The 14,685-nt window shown below is 41.3% G+C and overlaps 1 protein-coding gene across 2 annotated transcripts in view; it reads right to left on the bottom strand.

The window, feature by feature from the left end:
• AFF3 (AF4/FMR2 family member 3) overlaps positions 1-14,685 on the bottom strand; it is a 328,498-nt gene that overhangs the window by 264,309 nt on the left and 49,504 nt on the right. For both annotated transcript variants that reach the window (XM_029998967.1, XM_029998968.1), the window contains exon 3: positions 9,315-10,136. In XM_029998967.1, coding sequence (XP_029854827.1) covers positions 9,315-10,136 — 822 coding nt within the window. The remainder of the gene's footprint in view (positions 1-9,314; positions 10,137-14,685) is intronic.

Here is a 14,685-nt window from a genome sequence, read left to right as displayed (position 1 = left end):
CCTCTCACATTGCACTTGGTCCTCCATCCCATGCCTTTTTTCTAGGCAGCATACTTCCGCTCTGGACTGCTACTTCCATGAAATCAGAAATTAACCAGCTAATATGTTTTCTTGTGTCAGATGTCCCTGAGATTGTAATTAAAATTGGAGAAGGCCTCTTAGGAAATAATGGATAACTGCCAAATCATGGCCATTCTAAATACTTTGTATTAATATTGGTTTTAACCACATTTGTAATCAATAATCTCGCAGCTGTCTTCCCCTTTTCTCCTTCAGATCTAGAAGCTGTAGCAGTCACATAAAGCTGTACCTGCCTCTGCATCTGAATGCAGTTGTACAACTAGCTTTAAATAAATGCAAAATTTGATTAACAATAGATTATGCTGCTGGTATTTGAATACTAATAATCTCTAGCATGTGCAAGAAAAACCCCCATCATCTTCAACATCTCATTTCAAAATAGTTACAAAGCAGAGAGAGCGTTTTAAATCCCATCTCTCCTTAAACATGTGTTATTGATAAGAGTTAACAAGAAATACTCTTGGTTTTCCTCTCTTTCTGGCTACACAAGCTTCCCTTACAGCCATTTGCAGTAAATGCAGAGGAATATGAATAGCAATTTTTGGTTCTGAGACAAAATGCTGGGTCTCAGTATTCCTGGCCCTGTGGCTCACTGGCCTGAATGCTTTTTCCATATTTATCTTCTGAATAAAACGTTGTGTAAAGCCACCTCACACTGAGCCTCCACGGCTCAGAGAAACATACTGGTGGGGAGGGAAGAGAGCGGGGCATGTGTGAGGGAATTTGGGAAAGGAAATGCTTATCCTAAACCATGTAAGAAGCAACCTCAGCCTTTCTGGCATGCTGGTTTTAACTCGTGAAGTAAAAAAGGTACCATATTTCAGAACATGTGATTGTTATATATAAAAAACAATTAAGAGATTTGGAACTACATGAATATGTAATGTACACATTTCTTTACAGATGTATTTTTCTCCAGACAGGCCGGTGCCTGATTTAATTTGGAAGCTATCCATTTTCATACAAAGTTAACCAAGAGTGACAGGAAATCAGACGCCTACGTTATTTATCTTTTCTGAACTTAAAAAAAAAAAAAAGCCTTCTGTTAATTACTTTTCTAGGAAGCTATTTTGTGATACCACAGGGATAGATCTTCCATATTCAGAAGTGCTACGGAAATGACAACTTTACGATGTGCAGGGTGAATAAAGTATGTTACATGCAGATATTTAAGGGTATATTTGTCTTCATTTACTGTAAATGAATATGTGACCAACAATAAAGAATTTAACTGCTTCTGGCCTGGCTGGATGCATTTACAACAATTAGTGGAGGTCTGACCTCTTTAACCTTATACATCAAGTGGCACATATACATTATTTATTTAGCTGGAATTAACAGTGATCTGTGAAGCTCGCTGTATTTGCCTTTGGTTCTCTTGCTCATCAGTCATAACCGACTCCCGTGAGTATGTTCAGTAGTGACAGTTTCATGTCACTCTGATTCATGAAAGACTAGGGAAACTACAGAACAAAGCAGTAAAATATTTTTCATGGATATTTAAAAAAAAATCCTAAAAAATCCTAAACCACCTTTACATCCAACACGATCCCTTGTAGATTGCTGTGAAGACAAAGAGTAGACAGAAATGCTCTACCCTGCTATAATTATTGGAATGGAGAATGTGAGTTGGCATTAATAACTGCTCTGCAGGAGCAAGGAGGGCTTGGACTCCACACCTGACTGCACACTGATACAATGCTCTAGTGTTGTGCAATGTAAGGTCTGAGAAGCAGGGTGCGTCTAAGTATTTCGCTGGTAATCTGAAATCCACAGCAAGCCCACCCTTGCTCTCTGTCCGTACCCTAACCCTTTCTAAGCAGTCCTTTGTTTAAGGAGCCACAAGCAGATGGGGAGGAGATGCTCAGCTGAAACGTAGGGCTGAGGACAGCTTCTTGTGCTTGCAGGAGGCGCACAGCTCCTGCAGCCGCATCCAGAAAGGGACCAGTTCCTCCAACTGCTGAATACCCTTACAGGCCTGGGAGCAATCCATGTTAACGGGGCCAAAGGTGGAAAAGTGATAGCAATGCCATGTATCTTCTGAGACGCATTTCACAAAGGAGGTCTATTAGACCACTTTGTTTCTGGTAGGGAGGATTTTTATTACATCCAGTTATCATCATCATAAGCACTACAATGGATTCCAAAAGATCAGACAAAATGTGCCATTAAAAACTGTTTTTGTAGTTGTAAAATGTTATTTCCTTCATCAATAACTTTAGTGCTTACCAAAAGGAACTAAAGAAGTAATTATGCAGGGTTGTGGACATTTTTATGCATGCGCTTTTGTATAAACTCCAGGGCTGATTCATAAACCAAACCATCCACTCGACTTGGGGGGGAAAAAGTGAGAGGAATACACTTTTCTCACAATGAACCATACTCTTACATTCATTGAGCTCTCCTTATTCCAAAAGTTGTTACTTTTCCAACTTTTGAAAAGACGCCAAGACCAGTTTTATCAAAGGGAGGATCTGACTTATGAGAGACCCCAATGAACTGCTCAAAATATTTTTTCCATAATTGGAAAAAAAAACCTTGGGGAAAACTTGCAAAAAGGCAGGTGCATACTTAAGGAATTCCCTTAACAATCGTAAGTTTACATCCAGTTTCAAGAGATTTTTCTCCGGTGATAGTCATCCTATCAGTGAAAAACAACGAGGAACAACAAAGTGATTCACCATAGCAACAAATGCATAGCACATACCATATGGTAATCAATCCATATAGCAAACTATAAAAAACCTACAGATAAGTTTAGCTAGTGCTTTCCCAGAAAAACATTTTGATATTTAATTCAAAAGGGAAAAGAAACTTGTTTCACTAAGGGTAGAAACAGTAGAAGTAGGGAGATCTAAAAGTCAAATAAAGGTGTCTAAACAGTGTTTTCCTTCTACAAGAGCTGCCATGCAAGAATAACTGGAGGGATTAGGCCCACTGTGTTCAGTGAAACTGCCTGCACACACAGTCACTGTGTGCCTCAGTGACTGCAGAGCGCGAGAAAAGCAGAGGCTTGTGTCACAATTTGAAAACTCTACTGAAAATCCATCGTTGCGCATTGTGGTCTCCGCTGTGTTTGTTCAGAGCGTTTCAGACATGACTCTGTCTATTTAATACACTCTTTCTATGGAGTCCTAGTCTGTTGAACTCTCCTGCATGAAAACAGGCAGTTATGTACAGCCCTCCCACGGACACACTCGAAGGTCCTGAATAACCTACGATTAGCGGGGATCTTTGCACCACACTGCTCTTGTTGTCCAGTTCTTCCTGTTTAACGTGGGAAAACATGCTTTATTTGTGGGGAAGGTCAGCGGTACCATTACAGGGATGAATTGAGCTGTGTCTTCTTGTAAATGCAGCTTGCTAACTCATTCCCATGAACATCTGGGAAAGAAAACATCTACAACTGGCTCATACTTACAGTACTCGAGTGCTGTGATTGCTAACTGGCTTCTCAAGCACTGCAATTCTTCAATAAAGTTGATAAATGGTAGAGGAGTATCAACATACTTAATTCTGCGCTTCTGTCTCCAGCCTCTTTGGGCACGTCCTAGAACGGTGCCGGAAGAACCCTGGACCTTTTTGCTAATGCATTCATCCTCTCCCTCCCTTTTTATCTAAAAGCATCTTCAACTGCTCTTCTGTTTTCATTTCTGCCTTTCTGGGACAGCACTGAACACCCTGGGAAGCAGAGAAGAAAAACCTGGATTCAACTCCCAGTCCTGCAACAGTTCAAGAGGCTCCATTAGATCCAGGGGAAGGTGGCATTGTGCCTCTGGGGAAAAGCACTTACTCAGATCTCCTCTAAAACCTTTTCCTTTCTTGTGAGACACTGTCTCCCCTCCACTTTCCTGTGGATCCAGATATGCGGTATTTCCAGGGGAAGCATGCATTGATCATGACAATCTTCCCAGTTTAGTCTACACTGGTGCTTCTGTTGTTGAATGAGATGTAGCTGCACTTGTTCTTTCACACCTGAACTTCCACCTTCAATTTTACACTGGAATGGAACTACTTATTATACGTGCTATGCACCAAAGCTCTCCTTAAAAGCATCTGGTGTTGAACAAATTATTGACATCAAGTCCATATTTGTGAGGGTTTTTTTCAGAGGGAGGGAAGAAGGGGAGGAAAGAGTTGTGGGGTTTTTTTTTGCTTTCCATTAATATATGGGGACAGAACTGATAGGCAAGAAAAAGATTGCAGATTTAAAGAACACTTGCTAGCACATGTGCCAGATGCTGATAGCTATATATAGCCACTCAAACGAGAATGACTGCAGAGAGTATCTTAGCCAGGCAAATAGGAATTTGCCTGAGTAAGGCCAGGGCAAAACTGAACAAAAAAAAAACACATTCAACATTTAATCTATCGTGCATTACTTCTGCTGCAGAAGTTGTGTAAGTACTCTGTGAAGTGGAATAAGAACATGTCCTCATGATGACCTTATCTACATTTCACGTAAATGTGTTCCCAAATTTAACAGAACCAAATCTATCCTTTTTACCATTAGACTGCTAGTCATTCTTGAATACAACCTCGATTTCCTTGCTCCATAACCCTTAGAGAAGTAAGCAAAGGACAATAGATAAAGCTTCTTCAAAGTAATAAAAAAAACCCAGCATGCAGCCTATAAGATGAAATTAAAAAACAGTACTCACATATAAAGAATACGATTTGCCATCTTAGGTTATTCTTATTGTCTCACTCATAACAAATTTTAGAAAAGAGAGGCTACTTGATATTCCTGCCTCTTTTCCTCTATATCCTGGTATCACATTTCTCTTCCCTTCTATCCAGTACAGTAGGTTTTTACCTACAGCAGTATAATTTCTAAGTAGTTCAAAATGTGAAACAGCAGTACTTGAGATGACAAGCTGTCATTTCTACAGAGCACTATGATAATTTTGGAAGGACCGGGAGGCTGGGTATGGATTCTAATTAACACTGATGAACCTGGTCCTAAAGATTAAATTCCCAAATGAGTAACTGCTACCTTTCTACACACAGGTCTATGCAAGTTATTCTCATTAAAACAATTAAAAAAAAATTATAAGCTTCAGTCTGTGTCAAGATACTGAAGGCTTTCCAAAACTGATTAAAAATATTAAATGAGGTATTGAACTACATTAAAAATCAACCTTTTTCATGTATTGAAAAGTAATGGTCTATAATTTGTATTCAAGTGATTTTATTTCGAGTGAATAATAATTGTACTGCAGCCAACTTTGTGCCCTGTTTCTCTGAAAACCTCAAGGGATGTACAGAAGAGGATTTTGTATCCTAGTCAAGACACACACGCTTTGCATGACGTTGCTTCTTATTCTTCAGTTCTTACAGGGAGGCTTAACTTTGTTTCATTATGTGTTTGTTTTTCCACTGATGGTTCCTTCAAACTGGTAAACACAAATGAAAGTGCATCGATATTAGATATACTGATAGACTCTGGAAAGTACCATAAGCTGAATGCAAGTGCATGGAAGCAGAGGACTCCAATGCATTAGTAAGTGGACTGGCAAATCAGGAGATTTGTAATAATATATTCTTGTTTCCTGGTTTTCTCTGTGGAACTTGAAGTTGCCTATAGTTACGTGATGTTCAAAATAAAACTGAAACGTCACACAAAAGTGCTCATCACTTCATGTGCCCCAACTCTGCAGGAGTTGGGGAAATGGTCATTTCTCACCATTCACTTCTCTACTTGGTCAGGCCAGGCAGTTTTTCCCCTGTCCTCCAATTTTTCCTCCTCTGACTCTAATGTCTTCTCTCACACCTACAGCCTGCACTCGCATCTTGCTTCCCCTATTTGCATCTTTTTTCCCTTACAGCCTCCTGCAGTTCAGTTTTCAGTTCACTTAAGCAGCTGTAGAACTTGCCTAGGCCAAGTTGAAAAGTATAGGCTTTGGACCATGGTATCACCAGGAACATTTTAAGAGCTGAAAGTAGGAAAAAAAGGTGTAATGACAAAATTAGGCCTGCAGACAGAAAGCGAAGGCTATGAAAGTGATGCAGAAGGTGGTGATCAGTGGCACAAAGTCTAGTTGGAGGCTGGCAAATAGTGGTGTGCCCCAGGGGTTAATACTGGGTCCAGTCCTGTTTTACATCTTCACTGATGAACTGGATGATGGGGCAGAGTGTACGATCAGGAATTTTGCTGATGACACAAAACTGGGAGGAGCAGCTGATACACCAGAGGGTCATGCTGCCATCCAGAGGGACCTTGACGGGCTGGAGAAATGGGCTGACAGGAACCTCATTAAGTTCAACAAGGAGAAGGGCAAAGCCCTGCACCTGGGGAGGAACAACCCCAGCACCAGTACAGGCTGGGGGCTGACTGGCTGGGCATGAGCTCTTCAGGGAAGAACGTGGGAGTCCTGGTGGACAAGCTGACCACAAGCCAGCAACACCTCACAGTGCTGCCTACGCTAACCCCTGCAGCACACTAACTGCCCTACCTAGCCCATCTCAGCTGCACACCTTTTATTTTAGCAGACATAAAGCTTCATTCCACCACCTGCACTCCAGATACCCTATCCCCAAGCTCTCTGCCCCTCTCCTGCTTCCCATATTCTCCTGGCTGCTCTTAGGCAGCTTTCTGCCACTCTCCTTTCTGTTTCCATATAGCTTCCCAGACACTGTTGTAGCCTACTTGTCAGCCTACTTTCCCTCACAATCATCCTATATGGCATCTCTACTCTTCCCATGGCCACGAGGGTCTTCCCATGGCAACAAGGTCTTTCCTGGCCATCACCTTTAGCCCCACCCTGAACAAGAGAGGTCTCATTTTGCCTGCAGATGTTCACACGACCATGACAGCTTTTGTGCTGAGAGCAGCTTAAAACTTCTGTCCCTAATAGGGGACAGTGAACATTTGATGCAAAGGAGAGGTTTTATGAGTTTGAAAGCAGAAATTTAAAAAATGCATGGAAATTCTTACAAAACTGTGCTAGGAGATGTATGATACAAATAACAAGAATGGAAAAACATTTTGAAATAAAAAGAAGTATGATTGAAAATTAAAGGGAGGGTGGATTAGGCAACACTGACTGAAAAAACTTTCAGTCTTGGTCAATATTTCTCCCTGTAGCAATACCAGTGGGTTACCAATTTCATCCTGTGCCACTTGGGATGGAAAATGTTAGAACAAAGGAAATGTCAGGATAAAGGAAAAAAAGCTCGGCACTTTTATCACCAGGACTCTAAGCCCTCCAACATGAGATCTAAACATTGTCTTTCATTAGCTCCAGTTTCAAACCCCAACACCTATAGCACCCACTATTTTTCTTCTGATTTTTTATAATCACTTAGCTCTTTTTTAACCTACCAGACAATGGTTTTTGTCCACCTCCTTCAACTTCAGTTGAATGTTTATATTATGCTATCATCAAATACTGTTTCATTAATACTGCATCCCATAAAATCTGTGAGAAGTTGGTGAACACTTTAGCAGCTACCCTGCATCTCTCCTACCATAGCTTACATTGCCATCAGTATCTAAGCAAGTTAAAGCAATCTCAAATACGTCTAGATGTCTAGAAAATGCTGTATAAATCTACCCTTATGCCTCGGCATGGATTACATACAACAAATGAAAGCTTTCTTTCCTGAGGTAGGTGAATTTGGAATGCAAATGGTAAATCCTGAATTTCAGACAAACAAATGATTGCCTATCAAAACTCCTTTCCAAACTAGTCCTTAGAGTATTGCATACATGTTAAGGGGGAAAATTTGAAAGATCGAGACAATTGCCACAGGCATCTTTAATTCTAACAATACTTCCCACTTGCAGATAGGAGCACAAGTCTGAAAGAGGTAATAATAGCTAAATGGATATTAGTACCTGCCATTACCTGATCTATCTGCACAATTACAGCAGTTTGTGAATGCTAAATTTGCTTATCAAATTCAGCTTAAGAGCCTAAAACAACCCCTTTTCAGGAACAACATATCACCTACATGTTGTTTGGAACTGATGGAACTTTAACTTAGAGAAAAACCACATGGGTATAATGCCTAAAAGAGCTGAGAGAAGTAATTGCTTCCAGAGAGATTTCTTTCCCAAACTGAACCGAAGGGGGAATACAACACTCAACTCCATTTCTGAAAAACAGGCATTAAGAGGCCAGACAACTCCACCAAAAATTAGATTTTTCCTCTCCTTTAACAATGCCAGAAACAAAAATGTTAAGACTAAAAACATCCCAAGACACACCACAGCTGTCAAATAAGAGTAAACAATCACTATCTCTGCTCTGAGAAAGTCCCAGTGATTCAGCCAAATAAAGTTGTTTAGTCCTATAAATACTATAAATGGTTTAAGTCATGGGAGCTCCACCAATTTGCACAAGAGGATGATGTGACCATCTTTGTATTGGCATACAGGCCTCTGAATACACCCAAGGAAAAAAAAATCACCCTTTGTTCTGCCAAAACCAACCATTTCCTCCCCATCCAAAAATCAAAACCAGAAAATCACCGACTATGTAAGTGATAAAGCAAGGTGTCCTACTGGCATAAACAGAATGTGAAATAAATGAACATAAAATAAGCCCAAGCAGAAATCTTCCGTATCTACTGCTGATAACAGAAATGTTGTCTAGAAGCTTTTTCAGACATGTTCTCATACTTGTAGTGTGGCTGGGTTTCTACAGATGGTGATTCTTTAGAAAGAAAACCTCATCTTCTTAGAAATAGGTTTGAAACAGAAACAGATACTATGAACTAAAAGGAGAGTCTCATTGCTATATTCTCATCTATTCCACAGATCTCATATTGTTTAACTAATTTATTTAGATTGTGAAACTACTTTGACATCATTGAGGACGGCAGAACTACTTCTGATTGCAAGCACTTCATTTAATCATTGGCAAAGAGAAAAAAGTCAATGAAATATGAACAGTTAGAATACCCAAGCCTAGCAAAAAAAAAAATCCAAATTAAAAATATCCAGATTTATACGTGGACAGTAAGGAAAAAATTCAGTGAAATAATATACTATTAGTGCCATTGTAGGAGATGTTGTAGTTCTGAAGATAGTGAGCATTTCACTGTTGAGATATCTTTATATTACTGTGGGGCTGATATTTGCAATATAGTGTATCAGTGTTGTTAAAAAAAATTAAACATGCAAACTAATGTATTAAAAATGTGTAAAGAGACAGATGCAATTTGCAGTTCTAAGCCACCATCATCCATCCAAGGGGGGATGTCATAAAAAGCATAAACCCACTTACCTCTTCTTGCTTAGGAATGCTGAACTTGGCTATCTTTGACTTGGTCCTGGCCGAATCAGGCTTGTTAGAAGGCACTCCCCTATACGACTTGGTTGTCTCTGCTGGTAACTTCAGCTTCGGAGACTCATCAGGAGCCTGGTCTTGACCGTCCATTGGCCTTACATAAGCTGTCGGTTTCTGCTGAACCAGACTGGGCTTCGAAGCAAGAGAGGGTGGGAAGTTTTGGACGCAGTGCCCGCCACCATGCTTTGCTGTCCTTTCTTGCGCTTGAGCTCCTCCTTCTGAGCTACAATTGAGCTTTGCTGGCTGCTGCACTCTGTTGACGTTGTCTCCTAGTGTGGCCCTCAGAGAGCTTTGCTGGGCAGTGTTGGAGGAGGAGGAGGAGGAGGAGGAGGAGGAGGAGGAGGTGGGACTCGATGCATAGCGTTTGAGTTTCTCCAGACTGGCTTTTTGGTTCGCCAGTTTGAAGTCACCCTTGTGTGACTCCAGCGACCGGTGCCCGTGCTTGCTCGCTCTCTGCTGGCCATCCGAAGCGGCATTGTGCCCGGCCTTCTGCCAACCCATCGTAGTGCTTTTGCTCTGCTGGGCAGGTAGGGCTGCTGGTGTGGAAGAAGTAGTGCTGGAAATGGGAGGAGGAGGCGGCGGTCTCGAGTCTGCAATAAGATGTTCATCGGGCTTGGGAAGAGACGTCTGAGCAACCCCAGGTTTTGGAACCCCAACAAGGTGGCTCTGGTTTGATCGGTCAGTTAACAAGTCTTTCATTTCATCATAGTTGCCCAGCGTATTCTGGATGCGATTCGAGAGCTCATCCCCCTTGTTAGTCTGCAAAACAAAAATTGAGTGTTCTGCAACAGTCAATGTAAGAAAAACAAAATTCCCTGCATGCTTCTGCCGAAATCCTTACTGAAGTAGCAGTGCCTTATTCAGCAGCGGCGTTGAGGGATGAAATCGAAAATCCTTATTGTCTCTGAAGACACTTGTCAACATCTTAAATCTACCCTGAACTGGAAAAGCTATAAAGGGCCTTAGAGTATATAAAAAAAGAAATCTATCACTGGTATCATGCTGTAGTTAAAGTATATTACCTGGAAACTAGAAAATTTATTATTGCAACTACACAGAATGGTTTGGATTAAATCTGACCATGATAAAACTTTTCCTATAGCCCAGTGCAAGCTCTCCTTCAGCCATGAATGAAAACACTGCATTCCCAATTTCCTTCTCCTGCCTAAGTTTTCCCATGGCATCTGGGAAGCCACAGAACATCCAGTGTAAGCACTGAATGAACCCACGAGTGTAAGCCAACCAAATACTCCGAGGTGACTTGAAGACAGATCGTGGGGCAGTGGGAAAACTACAGATGATTATGTGCCTTCTTTGAAAATACTCTGACAGGATGCTCACTCCAGGGCACTCTCCTCTTTGAAAAAAAAAAAAGGTGAATAGAACCTCTCAAATTCTTCACATTGCTCAGTGCTTGCTGTGTGTGGCAGGGGAAACTCAGCCACCCTCCCTCCCCTTTAAGATTAATCATTGTCTTTAAAATCATCCATTTACTTCCTGACTGAAAAGGCAGACGTTCCACAAAGAAATAAAACAAGCAAATAAAACATACTAACATACTGGAAAAGATTGAAAACCCTTGCTTTAAAAAGCCACCATAAGCAAAAGGGTGTATCATTAACATTTATGCAGCAGAGATTTTTCTGAACCCTGCCAAGATTCAGGCATGTGATGTTCTTTGCTTTACATTTTTGGAGGAAGACAGTAATGAGCTAGTGGTGTTCTCCTTTCTCTCTTCCAGCCATGGGGTCTGGATGGGAAAACTCCCATTGGCTTCAGAAGGGCCAGCTTTCATCTCAAGACTCTCTGTTTTAGAAGAAAACAGAAAGAAAGAGAAAGAAGGGAGTAAAGGGAGTGGGGAAGACCCCGTTAAAGTTATATAAAAAATATGAAAGATGTAGCAGCAACATCAGTTACTCTGGAAAATTGGGGGTATTTTTGTTTTTAAGCCTTCAAATAAAATAAAGTCACTCAAACAAAAATGTAAGGAAAACTCCCCTAGTTCAGAAACTTTTTTAGGGTTTCCTGAACCAACCTAAATCCAAGAAAAATGCCCTGTAAATGAGTGCAGTGATTGCCACATGCTAACTTTCAGAGGACTATAGTGGAAACATTCCTAAGTCAGACAGTAAAAGCAGTCCTGTCTTCCTTGAAACTTGTCCCCTCAAATTTCAAGGACACTACCTTGTAACTACGTAAAATACATTACAGCTAGCTTTCTGACATGCATTTTTTACAATGCTAATAGAGTTGAATATATATCAACAATATATATTGAAGGGAAATGGGAAGGGAAAAACTCAAAAGTGTTGCATCTGAAACATTGCTTTGCAAACTTGGAATAAGATGGCTCAACCTCTACAGCCTGATCTCTCTGCATATGCAGCTGTTGTTGTCACAAGGACAATAACATGCTATGAAAAGAAATATGAAGCATTAATTCACAGACAGCAAGTGGCTTAAAAAAAGGGTATTCCTTCACTTCACAGGAATCATATCAATGTCCTAAAGAAGAGGAAACTATTAAGGAGGCTTCCAAAGCAGGAAGCATAACATACATTTGAAAAGAAAGAAGACTGGAGACATACTCAGGTGTCTCCTGGGGTCAATGAAATGGCTTCTACACTTGGGCATTGCCTCGACCAGCAGAATTACTTTCCAGAAGGCACAGAAAATTTTCCTTTTACACAGTGGATCTCTTCGATGCTTCCAGTGGATCCTCCACCTCATAGATACCTTGTAGAGAGATGTGTTTTCAGCTTCCCTCTAGGGAGGGAGATGTGCCCTTGGGCTTGCACCCAGCCTGATTCAGCCAGCTCCCGTGTGTGAGGTTTCCCTCCCTGCCAGGAGCATGGTGACAAGGTCCACCAAATGGAACGGGGCTCCTAAAGCACAGACAGCTTGTGGGGCAGCTCTCCACCCGGCTGCCTCTAGGTCCCTGAATGTAAGAGAATTTACGCGCCAAGTTTTGCCCCTGAAAAATCCAACTTCCCTAACAGAAAGTCCATTCTTTCTGATGGCTGCTATTTGGACGGGAAGTAAATGAAAGCCTAATTTCAGATTATCTGTAGACTATCACTAGCCCAGAGAAGTTAGCAGATTGTCTTCTGTATGGATGTGATGTGAAGATCACACAGAGACACCTCGTATTGAGACATCCCAGATAACACAAGAATAATTGCAGCAAACCAATCCAATGCCTGTACCACAGCACGTGCTGGCAACTGGCCGGTGTTGTTTATCCCTTCTGGATACACTGGGAACAACCTGAGGTGAGAAGATATTGTGTTGAGCTGATCTCATCCAGAAGAGTTCTCCTACATCCTTTTGGGAACAAGATGGGATCTGAGGTAATTTGTTATGAGCTTTAGATATAACAGTTTGTCCTATTATTTGCTCTGAAATATTGCTGGCCTTATTTAATCATTCACATAGGGAAAACGTGATCACAAAATGCGTAAGTAGGAAAAGCATTCTGTGCAAACATTTCTAACTTACAGTGCTCTGATATTCTTCTGTAATGCAAGAAGTATCCATGCATTTGAAGACTGCAAGATTCAACACTTCTAAAAATATACCTGACGGTTACATGGAAGGTCATCAGAATTTTTTCTTCATTAAAAAAACTGATATGGTTAATGTGGCAAGGTATTCTGTCCAGGAAATATCGGGAATGAAACTCCTACTTTTTACCCCCTGTAAAAGACATTTTAAGTAAAAGATACTGGATTTCCTGTAATCCTCCATAAAAGGGTTGCTATGGATACTTTGAACAGGATAAGGGGCAACCCAAAGAGTCAGGATTTTTCAGAAAATCTGATGTTACAGGAGTAGTGATACATGTCAAGGTGAGAGAGGACGTAAGATTTAAGAGATTTCCAGTCTGTCTTTGATTTTCAGATATGGCCTTCTGAATGGCAAATCCTTTGGCTTTAGCTCGTGTTTCTCAAGCTGTGCAGAGGAATACTGAATTTAATCAGAGCTTGCAGTGAATGTCTGCTCTAACTTCACTCCCCTCTGGAAACACCTAAAACTTGAACATGATCTTTAAAGACAGGAAGAGTGGGGTTCAGTTTTTGCTTTTGCAGAAAGGTTTCTTCTTTTGCGGTCAGCCTCTCTCCACGTTAAGATCAGAAAGCCCAAGCCACAGCTCTGCACTGCCACACTGAAGGTTCACAAATGCTTGGATGAGTTCAGACAGCGCAATGGTCCATTGCCACTGTACGCATCACATTCAGAGTATGCCGCTGCTGAAGTTTTGATGTCCAATACTGTCAGAATGACCTGTCATCCCAAGCAGCTGTGACTGTCACACCAACAGAGCTGTGGGTGAGTTATACTGCTGTCCTAGGCTTTGCCTTTCTCTGTGTTTCCTTGACAAAGCCAGCTGTAGGATGTATTTCTGCAGCACCTTCTTTACACGCTTGTCCAAAATAGGGACATAATGTTTAAAGATAAGAAGCATGGATGGAGCTGTTATTCTGATCTCCCCATAGGATACCCACTCGGTATCCTCTCTGCTTCTAGAGATGGCAATGATTTTTCATCCACTGCTATTAAAGTTGATGGAATTATACTGTGGTTGCATAAAGGTGCCTTCAGACATCGTAACTTAGAAACCACTGGTGTGTCCATGATACATGAAGTCTGTGCCATGACAGTCAGTACATTGGCACACAGGTAACAAAGTGCACAAAATATTCCAACTATACCACTTTTATAAGAGATTTGAGCTTCAATATTACCAACTTTAGGTACCACAGACAAAACAGTATCAGGGAACCAGCAAAAGGACAGGCCCTTTTTGTGAGGGGTCTATCTGATTGGACCTACCCAACGGAAAATTATTAAGTCCCCATTGCAGCAGAGCCCTCACAAAATGCCAAGACACAGCTGACTTAAGCTTTTCAGGTTTTTTCCATGGCTTACCCCTTGATTGGTCTCACAGTAGACTTTTTCAAGTAGAGCCTTGAGGAGTTCAAGACATTTGCCATGGTTTCTAAATGTCTTTGTAATGAATCTGAAATTTGGGCAGCTGGAGGTCAGCTTCAAGGCAGAGCTGTCTTCTATCAAGGGACATGGTTTGAAAGTGGTAGATCTTTCTTTTTTATGAGGGCCTAGAAACAACCAACAATCTGGAAGAACAGCAAGCTAAAAGCTGACCCTGGAGCACGGGCAGAAACACGGGAGCATGGAAGTCAGGTGCAGAAGCCAAGTGCCAGGTCCCAAGTAGGACTCCTGGAAAGAGGCACTAAAGCACCCAAAGCATCAAGGACAAGTGATGCTGTGTAGAGGGAAAGGCTTCACA

This window comes from Aquila chrysaetos, chromosome 23, assembly GCF_900496995.4.
Source record: "Aquila chrysaetos chrysaetos chromosome 23, bAquChr1.4, whole genome shotgun sequence".
Classification (NCBI taxonomy): Eukaryota; Metazoa; Chordata; class Aves; order Accipitriformes; family Accipitridae; genus Aquila; species Aquila chrysaetos.
This window is presented reverse-complemented; position numbering and strand designations above follow the sequence as displayed.